At 37.2% G+C, this 23,904-nt stretch overlaps 1 protein-coding gene across 1 annotated transcript in view; it reads right to left on the bottom strand.

Annotated features, from left to right (window-relative positions):
* Positions 1–378: 378 nt before the first annotated feature.
* Positions 379–23,904, bottom strand: part of LOC127651094 (collagen alpha-1(XXII) chain-like) — a 70,525-nt gene continuing 46,999 nt past the window's right edge. Inside the window, exons 24-54 of the mRNA XM_052136815.1 lie at positions 19,019–19,072; positions 18,591–18,644; positions 18,448–18,501; positions 18,269–18,322; positions 17,909–18,013; positions 16,774–16,818; positions 15,806–15,883; positions 15,162–15,197; positions 15,023–15,076; positions 14,341–14,385; positions 13,961–13,996; positions 12,944–13,057; positions 12,711–12,764; positions 12,494–12,547; positions 12,280–12,333; positions 12,141–12,194; positions 11,938–11,991; positions 11,722–11,775; positions 11,457–11,510; positions 11,320–11,364; positions 11,137–11,190; positions 10,981–11,034; positions 10,843–10,896; positions 10,346–10,417; positions 10,108–10,143; positions 9,977–10,021; positions 8,549–8,728; positions 8,389–8,455; positions 7,913–8,095; positions 7,702–7,779; positions 379–6,688 (exon numbers count right to left, since the gene is read on the bottom strand). Of these exons, the coding sequence (XP_051992775.1) occupies positions 6,495–6,688; positions 7,702–7,779; positions 7,913–8,095; positions 8,389–8,455; positions 8,549–8,728; positions 9,977–10,021; positions 10,108–10,143; positions 10,346–10,417; positions 10,843–10,896; positions 10,981–11,034; positions 11,137–11,190; positions 11,320–11,364; positions 11,457–11,510; positions 11,722–11,775; positions 11,938–11,991; positions 12,141–12,194; positions 12,280–12,333; positions 12,494–12,547; positions 12,711–12,764; positions 12,944–13,057; positions 13,961–13,996; positions 14,341–14,385; positions 15,023–15,076; positions 15,162–15,197; positions 15,806–15,883; positions 16,774–16,818; positions 17,909–18,013; positions 18,269–18,322; positions 18,448–18,501; positions 18,591–18,644; positions 19,019–19,072 (2,169 nt within the window). The 3' untranslated portion in view covers positions 379–6,494. The remainder of the gene's footprint in view (positions 6,689–7,701; positions 7,780–7,912; positions 8,096–8,388; positions 8,456–8,548; positions 8,729–9,976; positions 10,022–10,107; positions 10,144–10,345; positions 10,418–10,842; positions 10,897–10,980; positions 11,035–11,136; positions 11,191–11,319; positions 11,365–11,456; positions 11,511–11,721; positions 11,776–11,937; positions 11,992–12,140; positions 12,195–12,279; positions 12,334–12,493; positions 12,548–12,710; positions 12,765–12,943; positions 13,058–13,960; positions 13,997–14,340; positions 14,386–15,022; positions 15,077–15,161; positions 15,198–15,805; positions 15,884–16,773; positions 16,819–17,908; positions 18,014–18,268; positions 18,323–18,447; positions 18,502–18,590; positions 18,645–19,018; positions 19,073–23,904) is intronic.

Below are 23,904 nucleotides of genomic sequence, written 5' to 3'. Positions count from 1 at the left end.
ACCATTATGATTTTTTTTTTTTTTTTTTTTTTTGTGGCACTTGAGCACATTTTGTCCCCCTATTATGGGACAATATTGAAAACAATATTCCCATTGTTTCAATGACGATTTTCATTACCGTAACACGTTTATTTTTAAATGTATACAGGAAAAAAGGTCATATTAAACTCAACAAAAATGAAAGGCAGTACCAATGGAATACTATGATGTATGTATACCTTACAATATAAATAATATACATTTTTTCAAGATGCAGTAATAAATATATCATAATGACTAAGTTGCGGTAATGAGAAATGGGATTAAACGTGAAATTGTCATGAAAATAATACTGCAATGTAAAAAACCTTAATGGCCCTAAAAAATGCTTAATTTTCTATATGCAAAATAGAACTTATTTGTTTTGTATGATTTTGAGTTAAGTAGGACCAGTTCATTTTCTTGAGAGGTTTTGTGAAAATCATCCATTTGATCTTTTTTCTTTATTTTTTATTTAGATAACTTTGAAAGAATGAAGCATCTAAACCTGTAAATCAATCACAGAGCCGTTGAAGACCAAATACAGTACATACACACACACACACACACACACACACACACACACACACACACGTTAGAAATATGATTATTTACAATAACAACCCAGTTCTATAAAATGGACCTGATCAACTCTTTATTAACACATGTGCTCCTCCCCCCTCACACGTACACACATCAATCTAATTCAAATGAATTATAGCACCAGAGAATCAGTATAAATAGGTTGATTACACCATGCATAAATTAAGCTATTTTTACATCGCCCGCACCTGTAGCTCATTAGAATAATTTAATGCAAATTGATGTAAAAAAAAAAATTACAGTCATTAATGGCTTAAAGAAGCCAAATTAACAAGTGGATATGAAGTGGCGGAGAAAATGACTGAGATGCTGATAGCGTGTTTTTCTTTGGCTTGCATTGACAAAATCACTATGGATTTACATACATTTGCATAAGACCAGTTTCTCAAATTAAGTTGCATCAAAACATTGCTTGAATGCGAGTCCTCGAGGCAGGGCAAACGATGACATATATGCAATAATAACAGTTTACATTTGTTCTTAACATGGGAATAATTATGTATGCAAACATACGAAATAGTAAAAGATTTGGTAAAATTGTTGTTGCTTTTTTGGGTGCAAGCAGAACCGCATACCTGTAACATTACCTCCTTCTTTAAAGGCATATTATGAGCTCAGTACAAGTTAAGCTCAATTGACAGCATTTGTGGCATAATGTTGATTATCACATTCAAATATTTTTTTTTATAAAATCGAAGTTACATGGAGGCACTTACAACGGAGGTTAATGGGGCCTATTTATGGAGGGTTAAAAGGCAAAAATGTTAAGCGTATAATTGACTAAAAGCACAAGAACTGTTAAAACTTGTTTAATATTTGAGCTGTAAAGATTTTTTAAATTGTCGTTTTAACAGTCATACCGTATTAAGGGTTTACGGAGATACGTTGTCATGGCAACAAAGATGTAAAATTGGATATAACACAGAAAAGTGTTTTTCATCTTTTAGCAAAACTTTTGAAGCAGCGAACGTTTACAGATTTTTGCCCCATTCACTTCCATTTTTCGTGCATTACTGTCGCTCAAATTTTTGCTTTTGTTTTAAAGAAAAGGAGGGACAAGTTGAAATTAATTTCTGTGGTATTCAACATTATGCCACAAAAACGGTTGTTTGAGCTCAACTTGTATTGAACCCAGAATATTCCTTTAAAGGTGCTGTAACCGATTTCAGTGGTTTTGCTCATTTCCACCATTTTGGAAACTTTCTCTATCCAAAACCTTGTCCTCTAAAGACATGTTAGCCAATCGGATGTCAGCAAACTTGAACATGCAATATGACTGACGGGCATAAAACATTTCTGATTGACTTGTATGCATTAAATGTATTGTTTCCAACATATGCATATCACTTACAGCACCTTTAATGAGGATAAAAACTCAACAAACAGACAGCTTTAATTGGCTCAGAAGGGAGCAATCTGGGTGATTAAAGTGACATTTCACCCCAAAATGAAAATTCTGTCATGACTTATAAAGCATAAATTCTGAAGAATGTTCAAGCTGCTTTTTCTGTACAACAAAAGCATGTGTTTAAATCTTTCAAGCTGCAAAACTTACTATTTAAGTATAAAAGTTGTATATTAAAAGTGTCAAATATGATTCATGCAGTATATTCCAAGTCTTCTGAAGCCATATGATACATTTGATACAGGAACAGACAGACAGACAAGTCGTATTCACTGATAATCTTCCCCTCTCTCTGAAAACTAATTTGCTCACATATTCAAATTCAAATTATAATGCCACTGACAACAAATGACTTTGGTTCTTGCATATTTCATAACTGAATGTGGTACGGCATGTTTGAATATGCAAAGTGCAAATGAGATTTCAGCGCTGCAGTGGAGGGAAAAATTTTCAGTAAAAATTGTATGTACATTTCGGTCTGTTCCTTACACAAACTATAGCATAAGAAGACTTGAAAGTGCACTAGTCATACTTTTTTGGCTTTCTTGGAGCTTGACAGCCCCTGGTCTCTATGCTTTCACTGTATGGAAAACAGCAGCATGCACATTATTCAAAACATCTCATTTTGTGTTTTACAGATAAAGTCATACTTTTCTGTAAGGGTGAGTGAGTGAGAGGGTGTCATAAATCATGACAGAAACTCCTTAATTTGCTTTAAATTATATTTTTAATAGTCCGGCTTCAATACAAGAGACTTTAATATTAATTAACAGCATTTGTGACAATGTTGGTGACCACAAAAATGTATTTAGACTTTTCACCCCCTTAAAGCTACACTATGTAACTTTTGTCCCTCTAGCGGTTGAAGCATAGAACTGCAAGTTACTCGCGGAGGAACATTGCTATGGAAATGACATCAGTCAAGCTTTGGCTCTGCTCTTCTGCGAGTACCGTTGTAACCATGGATACAAACGATCGACTTATCACACCAAATGCCACTAACAACAACAAAACTCGCCCCTACCCACAAAAACAAAGGAAGAAAAAGACGGATATCCGAAAAGATATGTCTTATTAGCAGGTAAGTTGCACATCTTTGTCTGTAGTTTTGATTAGTAGTGTAGTTTATTTCAAAATAAATAATGAGTGCATTAGACATAACGATTTCTAGACATATTAGAAAGTAAAACGGTGGGAACCATTATAGCTTAGCTAGCAAGCAAATAGACCAAGGTTGTAACTGGTCTAGAGATCTGGGGCTGGTTGCATAAACATAGCCATTAACTGCCATTAGACTGCATCTAACAATTAGTTTGACTAGCTAAAGACGCCATAGAAAGCCATAAAACAAGCTAACAGTTGTCTTTAGTAAGACAGTCTAATTTGCATTGCATTGTGGGAAAAATAAGACACTGAACAGCTTAAAAAAATGGCCGACAGTGGACGCTCAATAAATTTTTATTCGCTGAGAATATTTGCTTATTAGAGGACTACAATGCTTAAATTTTTTTTTTTAATGAACACATTTAGTGATTTAACCCAAATAATTAAAAACACAACATTTTGTTACCATTTTTGAGGTCAAAGTCTTCAACCAAGTCTCAACTCAAGCCCCTTTCAGCCCCCGCTGGCTCAGCTGACAGTTATTTTCAATGGCAAAATGGAATGTAAACAAAAGTTAGCCTGAGGTGTGCTGTCTTACATTTTGGTCTTTAATTAGACTGAAGTTTTTATGCAACTGACTGAAAAAATTAAGACCAACATTTTAGACGACTAACTAGTAGACTAGTCTAAAACAGTTTTATGCAACCGGCCCCTGGTCTAGTTTGAAGGCTGTTTCGTCCCACACACGAGCGGAACGTTGTTATGGACCATGTGCAACACGGACGGGTTAAGCCATTGCACACCTTCTCCAGGATGTGAGTGGGGTCCGAGTTGGGTTGGCAAGTGGGGTGGAAAAGTTCATTTTACTCTTCTGGCCTCGCCCCTGTCTGGGTATAAGGCAAATACATGGTTTGGAAGACGGATTGTTGGTGTACTTGATCATACATTTTTTATTATTTTGTTAATAAAATCTTACATAGGGTAGCTTTAAAAGGGTTACAGTGAAGCACTTACAATGGAAGCGAATGGGGCCAATCTGTAAATGTTAAAATGCTCACTGTTTCAAAAGTATAGCCACAACATGTAAACAATTTGTGGGTTAACATGATTTAAATGTGCTAAAATCACTAACTAACCGTAACTGTGCAAAGTTATATCCAATTTAACAGCTTCTTGCCATGACGACGTAACACCATAAACCCTAAAACGAGCATAAAAATTACAATTTAAACAACTCTACAGCTCAGATAATACATGTTTTAACAGAAGTGTTAATGTAAGTGCTTTTATTAAATTATAAGCTTCACAATTCTGCCATTTAACCCTCCAAAACATCGTCCCCATGCACTTCCACTGTAAATGCCTCTCTGTAACCTCGAGTTTGGCTTCTTTTTTTTTTTTAAAAAGGACTTTATATGGTAATCATCATTATACCACAAGTGCTGTCGATTGAGCTTAACTTATATTGAACCCAGAACATTCCTCAAACCTTCAGTGGTAATTTTATATGACAAACCAGCTGTGCTACCAAGGCTTTGAATCCTCTTTAAAGTCTAAAAATGTGAAAAACTGCCTGAGGAAACAAAAGCCATCGAAAAACTTATGTTTAATGATCTAAATGTTAAAACTGCATATTTTCCCCACAATTCATGGCTTAAAAAAAGAGGTCTTACAAACATATGGCTACATTAAAAAAAAGAGCAGATAAAAGGCACTGTATGCATTTCCTCACATCTTTCAAGACCTCTAATGGTCCTTGTTGAGATCAGGTACTGATGAGGGAAATAATACCCTGCTTTGTCTTTTTTCCTCCAGCGGAACAGAGTGCTTCATCGATAAACCTCAAGTAGAAAATTCCCCAGACTAGATAAACACATCCTGACTCTGTACAGACGTTTCTTACACTGGATCAATACCTGTTTACTGACCACATGGTGTCAGCAAACCTTTTGAGCATGGGCGGCACAACCTTGGAGGGTAAGTTGTATCATTATGACATCATAAAGGTAGGACATGTTTTTACTTTGTAACAGTACATAAAACTCCTAAATATCACCCAATCACCTTAAAAAAATCATATCTTCCTCTGACCGGCAGGACATTTATAGGCTTTTCACACTTGAAATTGTTGACCAAGGGCCATTTTTAACCCTGGGTTTATGTGATACTGGGTTCAATGTTTCACACTCTTCATTCTGGGTTAGTAATTAATCCTGGGGCATTCATATTTTTGAGATTTTATATTGTACTTTTGTAAACCCTGGGTTTACATTCTTACTTGCTATGTTACTATGAGGTTAATAGCACCGACTGGACAAGCACAGCTCACAATGCGCACACTTTTTAATAACTGCTTGTCTATCAATGGGAATAATTTTAAAAAAATACTGTCACTCCATCGCACCACTTAATTTGTTCATGCAGTATATTTGCATGTGCAGTTATAATCGGGCTATAGCAAGTTTTTGCTAAGTGACATGATACGAAATCGAATATTTCAAGGAAGGACGTCAGCAAATGAAGTGTTAAATACACGTTGCGAGTCATCGCATAATGCAGAGGTCAGATTGTGGTTGGATTAATGTGTATACATGCTGGATGAAGCCAAGCTACAATTGCATTACCAAAGTCTGTTAGTACGACTTTGCAAAAATCGATCTGGTACGATTTCAGTCAAACTAACGCGTTTGCATGACATAATAAAATGACAAATTATTTTTTAGACTGAATGAAATCAAACTTTTAAAATGCATGGAAACGTACAAATGGTTTGACATTTGTAACCGTTTCCCAGACTGTGAAACTAAACAAGGCACATTCATATTTTTGCAACTGTACGACGTGTGTGAATCTGATCTAGTTTTACTCTACACAACAGATCAATATCTCGCTGATTGAAAATATATATTCATGTATGTCCATTTCTTTTAAGATTTGGCTTATTTACATGACAATTTTAAGCCTGGATAATGCAACGTGCTCCTGTGTTAAGTATATGGTTGGTAGTCTATTGCAAAACAACTCGGTGTAAGATTATAACACCGTATACCTCAAAAGCGGTGTTAACTGTGCGGTACAGCAGGGCTTCCTATCCCAGGGTTAAAAACACTAACACCCTTTCAAAATTACAAATGTGAAACATTGCTTAGCCCAGGGTTATGATGACGTTAACCCAAGGTTTGGGCGCAGTGTGAAAGGCCTATTATAAACACACACACACACACACACACACACATTCACATACATTCACACACCCCTCAGATGCTCCAGATTTGAGTTCTCTTGATCTTAAGAGAAGATATTCTTGGCTTACTGAATGTCCAAGTTCATAAATAGCTGCTAGCCCAGGACAGTAAGAGGTGCGTTAAGTCCCCTTGACATTTTTAGTGTGAGGTCTTGAGGCCAGGCTGGCATAGTATGCACACTGGGAGGGGTCACACTGGCCTGGTGGTCCCGGTGGTCCAGGCTGACCATGTGGGCCAGGATTACCAGGTTGTCCCTGAGCTCCTGCGGATCCAGGAAGACCATCTTTTCCATAACCCGGCATTCCCGCAGGACCTGTCACAGAAATATCACATCAGGGAATGTTTTTTATGCCCAGTTCCACAATTATAAAACAAATGAGTGAATCTCACCAAAAAAAGAAAGAAAAGGATATTCAATTAAATTGACAATTAAAGCAAAGAAAATAAAGGGTATAAATAATATAAACCATTTTTATGTTTTGCACTGTGATATTATTTTAAATGAATGTGAATGAAAAAATTTACGTATTGCACAACATTTTCTTTGTCATTACTGTAATATAAAAAATCAATCTCATTACTACATTTGAAAATAGTTATGAGTAATTTCTTTATTGTAATGTAAAAAATAAATATCATATAAATATATATATAACCATTAATGCAATTACAGAAATTGTCCTGTCTGGATTATTGTTTTTTTTTTTTATATAATTAAAAATGTTTATATATTACATAAATACATAATATAAAATGTAAAACCTATATATTTTTTTATTTTATAAAATGAATAAATAAATATTTAAATACAGTACAACAAACACAACCATGATGCATACTTTACAATTTATTTAATACATCATTATTTTTGTTTCATTGCATTTTTCAGTACTTGGGTACTTAATTGTAATTTAAAAAAATAAAAATTTTCCAAAAACAGGCTTCGTTTTCTTTGTTAAATATAATAAAAAAAATTATAATTTCAAAATTTACAATTTAAGATATTAAAATAATTTGAGCAAATACAGTACAAGCACAGTGTATGCTTTATTTCAATGCATACTTTTAATATAAATAGTATATAATTTTTACATTAGTTACATTACAGTAATGCAAATTAACTTTTTGGGTACTTGAAAATAAAATTACAAATATATAAAAATACTAAAAATAGACTTAATTTTCCTTATGGAAAATATATATTCTTAATTTGTTTCTTATGATTTTGGGGTTAAATATAACCTGGACATGTTCTTGGCAGTTTTCTTGAGATTCACCCAATACATAATTTGAGTAACAGAAGTAAAACTGAGCATTAAGACTTACCAATGGGACCAGTTGGACCAGGTTCTCCTCTCTGTCCAACACCTTCCTCTCCCTTTTCACCTCTTGCACCTTGTTCACCTAAAGACATCGACATGGTTTGAAAGACGCCAAACCTCAACCAACCGTTCAGTGGTATATCGTGCATGATCAACAGATGTTTTTACTAAGCTTTTATCTCTTGAAATCTGATAAAGAATCACCAAAGTAGTACCTTTAGGACCAATTGGGCCTCTGGGTCCTTCTGCTCCATTTTGTCCAGGGATCCCAGACTCTCCAGGTGGGCCTTGTCGGCCAGGGGATCCATCTATACCTGGGGGACCAGGTGACCCGGGACGTCCAGCCGGGCTTTTGATATGAGCGGGCTGTATTTGAGCCATGAGGTAGGCCAACTTAGCTGTGATTCAGAAAACCAATTAAAAGTTTAGAGAATATGAAACTATGTATTGTATACACAAACAATTCAGACGGAAGGTCTTGAAGGAATAGCACACCCCAAAATGGAAAATTGCATTGTTTTCACAGCCTCTGTCATTATTCATTTTTATTGTATTTATATAAGATGCAACAAAATATATGTTGACTAGGACTAGAACAAACTGACTAATATCTCCTTTTGTGTTCATCAAGAGGGTGAGCAAATGATGACAAAACTTGAAAAGTGAAATTTGTGCATTTAATGAATCTCACCATCTAATTGTTTGGCTAGCTCCTCTTGAATCAGCCGTCGCAATTGTTCCATTGATGGCGTCTCCCCCTTAAAAGAGATGTCGAAATGACCTCATAATCTTCATTATGCCATCAAAGATAAACAGCTGTCCATGCAAAAATAAATGTAATGTATACTCACTCTGATTCCTGGGAGACCCGGCTGTCCTGGTTGACCAGGGGGCCCAGCAGGACCTACTTCCCCTGGGGGTCCCTCCATGCCCATCATCCCTGTGTGACCCTTCCTTCCTGGAGGCCCAGGGTGACCTGGCATGCCCGGATCTCCAGTGGGTCCTTTGTCTCCTTTAATTCCATTATCACCCTGCAGAAACAAGCAACAGAGTCTTGAAAGTTTAGATTTGATTCAAGAGGTAAATATACATCTGTTTATAATGAAAAACAATTGATAGATGGAACAAAAGGTAGAACAAACAAAAGAATGAACAAACAAACTACAGATAGAATGCATGAATGACAGATAGAATAACACATATATAGCGAATTGACAAAAATGAAAGAGTGGACAAAAGATGACAGAATTGATAGAATGAAAGAGATAGAAAAAATTAACAACCGAACGAAACACAATATATATAGAACAAACGAATGATAGATGGAATGAATGAATAAAAGAACAAATGAACAGTAGATTGTTAGAATAAATGAATAAACAAACTAATAATAAATGGGTTGAACAACAGATAGAACGAACAAATTAATGAACAACAAGCAACAGAAATAACGATGTAGAAAGAATGTACAAAAGAGCGAAAGAATAAATGATTAGAAATAGACAGAATGACTGGATGACCAAATGAACAATAGATAGAATGATAGACAGATTGATTGATTGAATGAACAAAAGGATGAATGAACAATAGATTGATAGATAGAACAAATTAAAGAACAAAAGGTACATACATACATAGATAGACAGAGATAGATCAAATTACATTAGATAGATAGAAAAACGAAAAGATAACAAACAAACAAACAATAGATAGATAGTAATACATAGAATGAACATTGAACAAATTTTGGATGGATGGATGGATTGATGGTAAGAACAATAGAAAGAATGAGAGACAGACTGACAGACATATACGTAAATAGATAGATAGATAGATAGATAGATAGATAGATAGATAGATAGATAGATAGATAGATAGATAGATAGAGAGAGAGACAGACAGAGAGAAATACAGACAGACAGATAGATAGATAGATAGATAGATAGATAGATAGATAGATAGATAGATAGATAGCGAGAGAGAGACAGAGAGAAATACAGACAGACAGATAGATAGATAGATAGATAGATAGATAGATAGAGAGAGAGAGAGACAGAGAGGCAGACAGACAGATAGACAGACAGAGAGGCAGGCAGGCAGACAGAAACACAGATAGATAGACAGACAGTGAGAAAGACAGACAGAGAGAAAGACAGACAAAAACAGACAGAAAGACAGATAGACAGAGAGAAAGACAGGCAGACAGACAGACAGAGAGATAGATTGATTGATTGATTGATTGATTGATTGATTGATTGATTGATTGATTGATTAATTACCTTGTTTCCCTTGTGTCCTCTGTCTCCTGGGCTTCCTTGTATACCCTTATGACAGAAACAAGATTAGTCCAAAAAGAAAAAGTCATAATAATGAGTATAATATTCAACCTCTTTCAAGACCCATCACTTACTTGTTTGCCCTCCAGGCCAGCTGGACCAGGCGGACCCTGAGGTAAAAAGAAGAGTGTAAATATATTGTACTTTATCTAAAACCACTTCATTTTCACTTAAGGCTGATAGATAGAAAGAAAGATAGATAGAACATACAAACAGATAGATACCAGCTAGAATTTTAATATGGATAAGCTGAAAATCCTGACATGAAAGCATTGGAATTCTGATCAGAACAGCACAAACATCTCCACTCACCGATGGTCCTTTCGGGCCTAGAAAACCAGGTAATCCTGGGCTCCCCGCCTCACCTTTGTGTCCTGGCTGACCCTGAAATTAAAATGAAGAAATTATTTTTATATATGTCCTTTCCTTGTCCACATAGTGCACCTCATTAAATGGGATTCTGGGAGAATCATTCTAGATACTTGCGATAAATAGATACACATTATACAGTGCACACTTGCAGTATTTACAGAAATAGGAAGCTACCTTTTTTAACCCAAATGTAAAGTGGTTAAAATACAATCAAGTTTATGTAGCTTTACTTCATTATAATCTCTGACAATAAAATTATCGCAGAACTTCTATTTGCTACTGGCACAAAGTCAATTTGAATCTCACTAAGGGTGACAGGACACAATGTTTCGCTATAAAAAGAAGACCTAAATTGTCAGACCGGATAGATTATAATCTAGATCTCTAGTTATAGATCAAGATGGTCACCCATGGTGATGCACTTCCACACAACTTACCGGATTTCCCTGAGTTCCGGACTTGCCTTGTGCTCCTGGTTCTCCTGGTTGACCCTACAAAATACAGAATAGTCACAGAATAATCACACAAGTGCTTTTTTTTAATTATTTATAATTGGTTCCTCAAACGTTCCTCACCGGTTCTCCTCTTGGCCCCCTCATGCCCTCTGGCCCTGGTGGTCCTGCGTTCCCCTGATTGACAAACAAATACCAGTTAAATCTCAAAACCATCTGTGCACTTCCATATGTGACATGAAGAGGTGGACAGCAAAAGACAGTTGAGTTCTGACTCACATCTTTCCCAGGTGGACCTTCATGTCCAGGAGTTCCCTGCTTCCCTTCTTCGCCCTAACATGGCAAGACAGCATTTGTAAACAAATTACATGATGTTTCTGGATTATTTTTGAAGTATGCATTAGTGGCACGAGATTAAAAACATGTATCTATGTGCATGAATTTCAACAGGAATCGCCTAACCTTTGAGCCTGATGGTCCTGGTTCCCCTCTATGACCTCTGAAACCCTAGAAAAGAATGACGAGAAATAAATATATTTGAACATGTTACCCTTGCAAAAAGTGTGCCAGTACCAACATAGAGTGATTGTTTCACTCACAGGCATTCCTCTGAGTCCGTCTCTGCCTGGTGTTCCGGGCTCACCCTGCTTGCCCTGCAAGAAGAAAATAAAAGATTCTAATAATGATATCTGTCTATTTGTATAATTATAAAACACTCTAATAAAACGTCTAAAAATATATATTTTATTATTTCCGTATAACTGATTTTACATTGCTAGGATGTTAGCATGTGTTTGGAGTCTAAGTGATTATTATGACGTTTAGTGATACTGTGTTAATACATAATAAACATCAGGCTTGTACCGGATCTCCTGGTTCTCCTGCTCTTCCATCCTTTCCAGATTTACCCATCATGCCCTTCAGTATGGAACATTTAGTATCAGGAAATATGTGAGCACAGCGGGGAGGGGGGATAATCAGTTTTTAAAATTGTAATGTCCTGTCTTACTAAAGTTATAGTAAAAAAAATTGAAATAAATGCCAAAGTATTTTAAAATAATGAAAGGTTTATTTACGCACCATTAAACCTGGCAGACCTGGAGGTCCCTGGATTCCCTTTAGCCCTTCTTTACCCTGGTAAAAAAAAAGAAAAAAAAGAATCCTGATACTCTGAATTAAATAATACTATAAAGAGTGGACAAACTGCAATCTCACAGTTAGCCAACTCAAGCAATCCAATCAGAGAGCACAAATTATAGCCTAAATATTGTCTATATCCTAACCTTTTCTCCAGGACTTCCCGGTGGCCCAATAGGACCTGGGTTTCCATCATTACCCTATAAATACAGTGGAAAAAGTACAACATTAGACAATATGAGAAGCCTGAAGTGTTCTTTTGAAAGTGATTTTGTAGATACTCACAGGTTGACCCATGGCTCCTGCAGCCCCTGGATAACCAGGAGGTCCTGGGGGCCCCTGTTGTAACACAAATCAACACAGAAAGAGGCAGAATGAGGATAAATAAATAGGGGGAAATACAAAGTGTGCAACAGGGAATTAAATACATAGTGTACATGTGATAGATGTGCTGAAATAGTAACATTAACATTGAATTAAGGTAATTGTTTGATTGTACCTTTTCACCTTTATCGCCAGGTGTACCTGGAGGTCCAGTGTCACCTTTGACCCCCTGTAATGGACACATAGTTAAACATTATCAGACAAACAACTGTCAGATGGACAGTATAGAGGTTACGTAGTGATACAGTGCTTCCATTTGACATGCATTGGTATTTTGTCTGTGGACTTTGATATGCTGCGTGCATGTGAGTATTTGTCTTGTATACGCTAACCTTGGTTCCATCAGCACCAGGTTTCCCTGGAGGTCCTGTTGGTCCAGGTGGGCCCTTTGAGAACAAACCAGAACAATTCCTTTTTAAAAGCCCATAAAATAAGCTTGAGTTCTATTCATACTTTTTCTGATTCTATAGCAAAAGTGTAAGAGCTACTACTAATGGAAGAGCATTTTATAATAGATTTCAATTAAATTGCATATGTGTGTGTCTTTTGAATCATGCTTTCTGACCTGATAGCCATCTTGGCCATTTTTTCCAGGTGGCCCAGTTTGACCTTGGTCACCTGGAGCTCCAGGCATACCCAGGGGTCCAGCTGGTCCTGGAGGGCATTCTGAGCAAACATCCTGTGAACGAGACAGAGAGAGGGGTTCATTATATCTTTGAAATGCAAAAAGTGACCAATTCAGTTATTGAAATATGAAGAGGTGGATAAAAATGGAAAAGTGGAAGGAAAGAAAGAAAGAATGGATAAATGTATGTATGGATGGAAGGATGGATGGATGGAAATGTGATAAATCAATATATAAATGTAAAAGTGGATGGACTGATGGATAAATGTAAAAGTGGAATGATAGATGGATTGATGAATGGGTGGATAATTGGATGGTTGAATAAATGGAAAAGTGAATGGATGGATGGATGGATGGATGGATGGAAATGGTGTTAATGGATGGAAAAGTGAATGGATGGATGGAAATCTAAATTAATGTATAAATCTAAAAGTGGATGGATTGATGTATACATGTAAAAGTGGATGATGGATGGATTGTTAAATAGAAAAGTGGATGGATGGATGGATGGATAAATGTAAAAGTGTGATAGATGAGTAGACTGATGGTTGGATGTAAAAGTGGATGGATGAATAAATGGAAAAGTAGATGGATAGATGGATGGATGGATGGATGGATGGATGAATGAATGTAAAAGTGTGATAGATGAGTGGATTGATGGTTGGATGGAAAAGTGGATGGATGAATAAATGGAAAAGTAGATGGATGGATGGATGGATGGATGGATGGATCGAAAAGTGATAAATTAATGTATAAATCTAAAAGTGGATGGATTGATGTATACATGTAAAAGTGGATGGATGGATACATGTAAAAGTGTGATGGATGGGTGGATTGATGGATGGATGGAAAAGTGGATGGATGAATAAATGGAGAAGTGGATGGATGATGGATGGATGGATGGATGGATGGATATAAAAATGCAGAAATGGATAAATGAAAACAGATAGACTCTACCTTCAGATTCAGATCAGAAAGGTCTGCAGCTTTTCCCTAGAAGAAATGGATGTTGAGAAAAATGTAATCAGTTTAATTCTTGAAAACACACGCCATTGTTTGAGCCCATGTTGGTGTATTGAACTTGTCAGTCTGCTCAAACAAACAAGAGAAATGTTTTGAAAGCACCACAGAGCGACTCCATTAGGTGAAATCAACCTACAAATGGCTGACTTCTAGTTGTCTTTGCATATTAAGCTGGGACAGGAAAAGATATTGTAATATAAAATATAAATATAAAAAATTACACACATCACCTCTATGCATATACAGTATAATCCATTAGCTAAAAGATTATGCCATCTAGATTAGTCAATATCCATCAGACAGTTGACACTCACCGGTTCTCCAGGGAAGCCCTTTTCACCAGGTCTTCCTGGCAAACCCTGCAGACAAATACACACATGCATACATCAGTCATGACACTCTGCTCAAGATTAACAATCTAAGCTCTCTATAGTCATTGTACATGTGTGATAATATTAGTTTAAGATAAAGAGTTTCCACAAAGGTATACCATGAATATATCGGTTATCTATAATATACCCCTAAACGTTGACAAAACAAAATTTTTGCAGATAAACTTAAAATGTGAAGTCTTTCTCTTCCTAGAAAAAAAGGACTAAATACAGTAAAGACCAAAGTTTTGGTGATCAAAAGGATTGACAATTGATTCATTGTAAATACCACCTGACATTGCCTAGAAATACTAAGAAGCAAATTAGGTCTTGTCTGTGAATCTTCATTTATGATGACTTTGGCGGGCTGTGATGTAACCGAAAGGCTATTGGCTATTCTAAAAAAGGATGAGTCATTTGATATGTAGGAAATAAAAGGAAATATATAAACTCAGGAAAAAATATAATTTCTCAAAGTCTCATTTTGTGTATTACAAACATTCAGTCTGCAATTTCAAAGTATGTTTTAAAACATCCAGCAATCAAACTCTGTTAAAACATCATTTCACTTCAATCATGTGTCCCATTAGTATTGTGTATTGCATAGTGTATTGTTTGCTCGTACATTGTGTCCTGCAGGTCCCTGTGGTCCGCTCACTCCGGGAGGTCCACTCAAACCCTAAACATCAATCAGCACATGTCAGTTAAGATTGTTCTGTGTCTGTCTCATTTGAAAGTGATATAAATAATGGCAGACTGTTTACCGCTGCTCCTTGTGGCCCAGCGGGTCCAGGAGGCCCCTGAAAAAGACACAGAATGCAAAACATCAGTGAGATAAATGATATGTGTGTGTCTATGAAAGACACATAATGGGGATCGACAGGATGGAAAATTCGAGCTTTCAGACAATGAAACTATTTTGTCCTGTGTGAATGTTTATATTTGTATGCACACATCTTTTTATAAAAGCACACGTGTTTGTGTAAATGCATGATTATATAGGGACTCCAAGAATTTTTAGGATACTTGAGTCACACTAAAAGTTGTAGAAATGTAAGTGCATTAGATAATCACATTGTATCTTATGCAATGAAAATCACACATCTTTAATGGCTCAAGTGTTTACTTTCTTTTTTGGGGGAGGGGGGGGGGGTGCACTGTAGCAGCTTACGTTTGTTTATATGTTTCTTCATTTGTTTTTCCAGATAACTGTCAGGAGTTGTTACAGTAGCTTTAGTTTCCAAGCATCACTCCCCTTTCAGTGTTGATTGGATATTCCAAATGACATTTCCTCCAATAAGCATAACTACCATATTTATATATTTCAAAAGCTACTGACTGAGTGTGTGTGTGTGTGTGTGTGTGTGTGTGTGTGTGTGTGTGTGTGTGTGTGTGCACGCTTTCATACTGGGGGTCCAGTTGTCCCTTCTCCTGGAGGTCCTCTGTTTCCTGGCATCCCCTGCATTCCCTGAGGACCAGGCAGACCCTAAACACAATATAAAACAAACATTAGCATTAAATAGAAGAAAATCTATCTGTCTGTCCGTCCGTCTATCTATCTGTCTATCTATCCATCCATCTATCTATCTGTCTGTCTATCTATCTGTCCATCCGTCTATCTGTCCGTCCGTCCATCTGTCTATCTATCTGTCTGTCTATCTATCCATCCATCCATCCATCTGTCTGTCCGTCCGTCCATCTATCTATCTGTCTGTCTGTCCATCCATCTATCTGTCTATCCATCCATCCATCCATCTATCTATATGTCAGTCTATCTCTCTGTCAGTCTATCTATCCATCCATCCATCCATCCATCCATCTCTGTCTGTCCATCTGTCTGTCTGCCTGCCTGTCACTCTCTCTGTCTGTCTGCCTGTCTCTCTGTCTGTCTGTTTGTCCCTCTGTCTGTCATCCTGTCTCTCTGTCTGCCTGTCTGTCACTCTCTGTCTGTCTCTCTGTCCCTCTGTCTGTCTGTCTGTCTGTCCATCTGTCTGTTTGTCTGCCTGCCTGTCTCTCTCTCTGTCTGTCCATCTGTCTGTTTGTCTGCCTGCCTGTCTCTCTCTCTGTCTGCCTGTCTGTCTGTCTACAAGAGGAATAATGAAGTCTCTTAGTCCCTGTAGCACAAGGTAAATACATAACTGCCACTTTTTTTTCCGGGAAAACATATTTCCCAAACTTGCATGGTGGTCTAAAATTTTATTAAAACCACATTAGTAAAATGCAGCCCTTCAACTCTTTCCTGTGAGGAACACACACCTGCTCATAACACAGAATTGCCTGAATAGAGCAAAATATGCTGATGGAAGACAAAATAAAGTCTGTATCTTTATTGCTTTAACTCTGAGACATTTTAACAAGAACAGAAAGTGTCATTACCTTCAGTCCTGGAGGGCCGGCTGGCCCCGGAGGTCCTGTATCACCCTGTAATTAAAGAACACAAATTACTACTTTTGTGCTACTTTCACTATTTCTCTCCTACTTTTGTTTGTTCTTTAATTTTTCTCTCTAAAAATGAAAGCCTGTAACAACGTTGTGGTAGGAAATCTGTTCAAGATCACAGAGTCATCTTGTGAGTTTCATACAACAGTGTGTTTGTTTAAAGTGTGAGATTTAACACATCGTGTGTTTCACGGCATGGTTGGGCAAATTTGACCGTTAAATTGAATAATAGGCCATTGTCCCAGGCAAACGATGTCCTACATATCTGTGCAAGTTTATGTAGATTTAGGGGACTTTTCATGTCCGCTAAATCACTACTCTGTCTCTCTGTGTCTTCTCACATAGTAAAATAATATCAAATCAAAATGCCATGCCAGTTTATTTATCTATTTGCTAAGTAACCATGTAAATAGTGGAATAATGTACAGTCAGACAGTCATTACAATATTAGACAGTAGTTAGGCAAACCTTTTCGGGGCTGCCTAACTACACATTATCCTCTGTGTGAGACTTGAGGTGAGTGTGTATGGTGGTGCAAACTGAAGCCTGCTGTACTGTGGTGCTATAAAACAAACCCAGTCCCAGTAACACCTGCAGCCGCTCTCTCATTGACTCATTAGTTTAATGTGCGGTGCTTTAATTCTCCAAGTTTCAGTGCTTTTAACCACAATCAGCACATTTAAATGGAAAAAGTTACCGTAAACAACATTAGAGGTTGCTGGATTCTCCAACACACAAGAGGTTCGTGCAACGTGACAGATATTAAATGAAACCTTACACTTAGATGGTGGGGAACTGTAAAACGAAGCAAATTAAGTAAACAAAATTGGCATTCCTTTTGTTCCAGGTAAATTTTCCAGTGGTTTAAGAGAATCAATGCAGTTTAGCAAGAGCTAGATGCCCTAAAGTCTATTTCAATGCAATAATTCACCATTTAAAAATGGTCTCATTTGCTAAATATTTGGAGAACACAATCTATGACATAACTGAAAACATCATAATTGTAAAAGTAATACATGTTCCAATCAACAACTGATTTTTTATATAATTCCTGGATGAATGAATATCTTACCTTTGCTCCTTCTTTGCCTTTTCCTGGCAAACCGATTTCTCCTCTTAAACCCTGCTCACCAGTTGTACCGGGGGGTCCAGGGTGACCATCTTTGCCTGCATCACCCTGAGGAAATATAGATGTGCATTTTATAGATGTGGCTCCTCCAACAAATTTTCAAATATATTTATATATGTATCACCTGAGAAGGAGTTTAATTAACCATTATTATGACTCAATGTTTAATATCGTTCATAATTATATGAAGTTCAGTTACAGTAACTAGTAGATGTTAAAGCCAAAATAGAGCCAGATTCAGTCACTTTTCCTCTCAGTTTTGATCATTTTAAAGCTATTTGTTGAAAAAGTTAACTTTTATACCTTCTCTCCTCTCTGTCCAGCAACACCAGGTGGGCCGATACTGCCCTGAATACCCTGGAAAACACAGAACGAGAAAAAAAATCACATTTTACATCCATGAATTTATCTGGGACAAAATTACTAGCCACACATTTTAGATGTGAAAAAACCAGGAAGAATTCATTCATTTCAGAACGTACCACATTGCCTGGCAGTCCTCTGGGCCCCTGAGGGCCCGTCAATCCTGGTGGACCCTGAAAAGAGCGAAGAGTGTGACAATAAGAAGTGAATGATCACAAAATAATAAAAAAAAACATGATGTGTGATTAGAAGAAAAACTCACTGGATCTCCGTTTCTCCCGGCCTCTCCTTTATCACCCGAATCACCCTTAGGGCCCTGAGCACAACAGAAAGAGATCAGATGTTTGTGTGTGGAATACAGAAATAGATCTACAGAATAACAGAATGCAGGTAAGATTGAATGAATAAATGCTTCAAGTGCTAATAGTAGAATTTAATGTTTTGCATGCCATTTACTGCATCTATATAGAGATTTAAAATATTTAAAGTCATATATGATCTCATATTCTGAGTTTCCATCTCTGTATTTGATGCACATTTTGGAATACCAGATTAAAATAAAATGCAGTTTACACAATATAACAATTTTTCACAATTCAAAATCACAACTTGGATGGAAACTTGACTATAGAAACGAAAGCACCCACAGATATTTTGTAAAAGCAGCTTAACAAAAGGTTTTTAGTGTACCAGAGATCCGAGTTGTCCTCTGAAGCCCTGCTCTCCAGGAAGCCCTCTTTGACCCTAGGAACATCAGAGATGTAAAGGTTGTTACCAAATCTGTATAAAGTCTCTTTGCATTCACACTGGCCTTATAAGTGAACTCAGATCTCATTTTGGTCCATTAATTGTGACCAGGTCTCGGTCCACATTATATGCACACTATTGTTTGTTGGAACCTGGGCCATTAATATATTAATTGTAAATGCATTTTCTCTCATATATTTTTCTTCATTAACTGTTATAATTATGAATTGACTCAAAAGTTCAAAATCACAGAGGCAGATCAGAGATCTTACAAACAACATCCTGGGATTTGAACCAGTTACCTCTTGGAAATCTCCTTTCACAGAGTTTACACTGCACGCTAGATAAAACCTTAAATATTCCTGCCTTGCTCTTAAGAATATTCCAGGCCAGTTGCTCTGACAGAAGTGATTGTATTTGGCTACACTACTGAGAAGTGCACTAATTCAACAGAGTTCTCATTTCAGACTAATAAATTCAGGTGAGAGCAGATACATCATAGTAATAAGCTTGTCTGTATTTGTTTAAATGATGCATTGCTCTCTGTCAGTTTTTAATGTGTGTGTGTGAGAGAGAGAGAGAGAGACATGTTTTTATGACTCAAACACTACTTAAATGATTGGAAACTAATCTAAGATCAAAAGAGAAAGATTCATTTTGATCTGTCCTTTAACGGTGTGTTCACACTTGTAGTTCGGTTCTCTTGGTCCGGGCCAAAAAAGAAAAGGATACATTTAGTCCTGGTTCGCTTAGCATTCACACTGGCATTTATAACAGTGAACCTGAAGATACGAAACAAAAGGCATCAGGATAAGGTCACAATCTGATTGGACAGCTTTTATGACTGATATTTTTGACGGAACTTGCCGATCATCCGATATTTATATATGTATATGGTGGTATTTTTAACAGCTGAGAACAAACAAAGAGTTAATCAAATGTGTAAAGGAGTCAAAAGAGTGCCAGGATTTCCTCCATTGCACACACAAACGAAGATATGCTGCAAGGACGGGTGATGGCAGTTCCGATGGCAGTTCCGAACTGTATGGGCAACATAGCTCCTATGATGAGAAGAACCAGGAATGCTTGAGGCCAGAATTAGGCAAATTACTTCCTGTGTTTGGTCCGTTTAGACGTCTTTGGTCCATGTTGTGTTCATGTATCAATCGAACTGTGCCAGAGATCATTTGGAAGCGGGCCGAGACCCACTATTCAGGCGGTCTCGGTTCACTTGTTTGGTGCGCACCAAGGTTCAGGTGACAGCGTGCACACTTGTTCAAATGAACTGCAATCGCACCAGGGTTCGTTTTAATCTAACCAAACCTGCCAAGTGTGAACACACCCTAAGAATCTTGAAGATCACATATCCATGGTAGTTAAAACTGTTGATCACAGCTTGTACATGCCTAAGGCAGTAGAATCTTTCAAAAATGAAGAGGAGCTGGAGATAATATATCCAGCAGAAGTTTTATCAATCAAAGATAAGAAGATGAAAGAGATGATCCTTAGAGAGAATCCAGAGATGCTGCTGTCTGACTGCAATGGAACAGAACCCAATAGAGTCTGGTGAATCCTGCTATTTTTCACTGATCAGCCTCCAGCCTGGCACAGCACTTTCATAACTTCCATGAACTACAGCAGAAAAGGTGGCAACAGTAAAGGTACACAAATCACTCTGGGAAGAGAAAAGGAGATAAAGCTGACTGTAAACTTGTATCACAATAGTACAGTCATGCTCCAGGGGTCAGAACCCAGCCTTGATGAATTCCAGAAGAATTTCAGTGACTTTAAAATGGAGGTTCGGAGGTTTAAGAAAGATCTTGAGGTGAATAGCAGTTTAGAGCCCTGTATCACTACTGCCACTAACACTGACCTCAGCTCGAGCACCCCTGTAGCACACATACACTCTGTCTCTCCTGCATCTCCAAAGATCAAAGCCTTGAGAGACAACATCACTGAGATGGAGCAGGACTACTTCCTGATTAAAGCGGAAACTACCAACAGCCTCTGCCAGCTTCAAAATCAGACCAGCCACCTCAGCATACAACAACTTCATCAGCTCTGTTCTGCTGTCAGACAGCCGGAGGAGAACAACCTGGAGCTGTGAGAGGAGCTGAGGAGGGTGAGAGGAGCTGATGAAGAGAGATCAACACAGCAATATGCTGGAGAAACTACTGGAGAAGATGAGACAGCAGCTCCACCCAAGCACTGAACACATCACAACCACAGAACAACAGCTACAGTGTGCCAGAACACAGACACTCAACACCTCTACTCCTGAACACATCACAAACACAACACCATCTCATCCCCTGCAACCCCTCAGATCTCTCAAGCTTATCAGCAATTCAAGAAGAAAGACAGCTGCACCAGACAGAGACTTCGAGAGGTAACAACAACATCCAACAAAGAACAGACATCACGACATCATCATCCTCTGTGACTCTAACAGCAACCACCTGGACCAGAGACGACTGTTCCCCGGGAGAACTTTGAGGAATCTCTGGTGTCCCACCTCTCACTCTGCTTTGAAGCTGCTGAGAAAATGTGGTTTGGGAACACCATCACACATCATCATGCACCCTGGCTCAAAAGTCCTCACCACCAGAAGAGTGGATGTCACCAAAGCTCTCATCAACGTGGTGAAATCAGATACCGAAATCTAGCACTGTGCCAAAGTCATCATCTCTACACTGTTTCCTTGCAGAGACGTTCCACAAAGCATCCTCAATGCCATTACTGCATTGTGTGTGCACTCATGTACATAATATTGACAATAACAATATGACAAATGTCATAATATTACTTGAGACATGGAGTCGACTAGAGTCTTAAACCTACACTCCTTTAAACTACGGAGAATTACATGTACATCAGTGGAACACCCTCATGTTAAAAATGGAAGAGATTCAGGAGGAATTATTGTTTGGTTAAAGAACATCAACCTGTGAATAAAGGGAGAAAACATATTTGGATTAAAATGAAAACTAATTTGTACAGGTGAGGATACTTACCTGTATGTCACCTACATCCCCCCACGTGAGTCACTCTATTATAGTGAGGATGTTTTTTAACACATTACAATCTTCGATCATTCAGTTTCAGTCTCTAGGCTTAGTCCTGATAATGGGGGATCTGAATTCAAGAACAACTCTTGAATGTAAGAACAAAGCCACAACTACCTCTCTCAGACCACTGTCACATAGTTATATCAGCCAGTCTTCTACTATCTTCAGATCAGAAGTCTAATCCAGATTCTTCTGGAGAAAAGACAGTCCAGCCCAGTATGAAGCTGAACTCCACAGCACGCAGGTTGAGAACATGATAGATGCGTTTCTCCTATCCACATTTGGAAAATATGATAAAAGCATAAATTTGGCAACAAAACCGTTAACTCAATTATTTTTCCACTGTTGCTAGCAAACCATTGGCAAAAAATAAAACTGAACTGGAGAAAACAGGAAATCCCTAAAGCAGACTATTTTGATAAAGAATGTCAAATGTTAAGAAAAGATCTATGATTGCTATCAAAACAAAAACACAGAGACCCCACAAATCAACTAACGCATGCCACCCACCAACAAACTCTTAATAGATACAAGTCACTACTAAAAAGCAAACGTATGGCCGAACATATGCCAACAAAGCTCAACAAAATAGAGGAAGTGATTTATCAAAATTCATTCTGGGAATTATGGATTAACTTCTTAGAGGACAAAAATGTCCATGTCAAAAAAACAGCCAAAAAATATTTAATATTAATATTATTTTCTACTTTCAATGACTTAGATTGTTTAACCAACCAAATATTCATTCATTTTCAGGATGTGAACCCTGTTAAAATCCTGTTTGTTTACATTGTTTAAATAATGTCATTGTTGTTTTTTACACATACACAAACATTTCTCAACACACACATACAAAACACACTCTGACATCCATACCAACACACCACACAATTTTAGCTGCATCATTTATTCAATTGGCCTGCAGCGCTCTATAATACAGCAAACAGAAAATAGGAAAAAAGCATGTATTTTCTCCATAGGCTTAACATGAGAAAATGGTGCCATCTGGTGGAAAATACTGAAACTTTAAATTTTGAAGCCAGATATTATAAAGCATGATTTTATGCTTTAATGGCACTGGTATAAAATATTGCCGTTTTAATGGGTTTCAATGAGGACATTATTGTCCTTTAGGTCCTGAGTGTAACTATATTGTGAACTATATATGTATTATATTATATTATAGATGTATTTTAGGAACTGAGGTTGAAATATCTAAATTCCCCCAAAAATACATACATTTGGCAAAAATGTTATAAAAAAAATTTAGCGAAAAAATATGAAAAAGACAAAAATGTCCCGAAGGTCACAAAAGCGTTAAATATGTCCAAAAAGAACAAATTCCTATCTATAACCCAAATATCTGGACAGAACATTTTGGAATCCTTTATACACAAAATGAACAAAACCCCACCCAAAACATACTGACCTCCCAACTATATAACCTGAAATGTACAATAAAGTGTCAATTAAATCATTTGGACACCCACATTTCAATGAAGGAACTCACTGAAAAGATCAAATCCCTCAAAAATAAATCATCTAGTGGATCAGATGGAATATGCAATGATATGTTGAAACATAGCAGCCCAAAATATGAGAGAGGCCATTCTTAAATGATGTAGTTTGCTTTTAATGTCAGGTTACATTCCTGAGAATTGGAAAGAAACTCAAATGAACCCCAATCTTCAAACAAGGTGACACATTTAACCCAAACAACTACAGGGGCATTACAGTGAGCAGCAAACTCAGCAAACTAAT

The sequence above is a fragment of the Xyrauchen texanus genome, chromosome 10 (assembly GCF_025860055.1).
Source record: "Xyrauchen texanus isolate HMW12.3.18 chromosome 10, RBS_HiC_50CHRs, whole genome shotgun sequence".
Lineage (NCBI taxonomy): Eukaryota > Metazoa > Chordata > Actinopteri > Cypriniformes > Catostomidae > Xyrauchen > Xyrauchen texanus.
The sequence above is the reverse complement of the archived record's forward strand: the minus strand, read 5'-3'. Positions and strand labels throughout refer to the sequence as shown.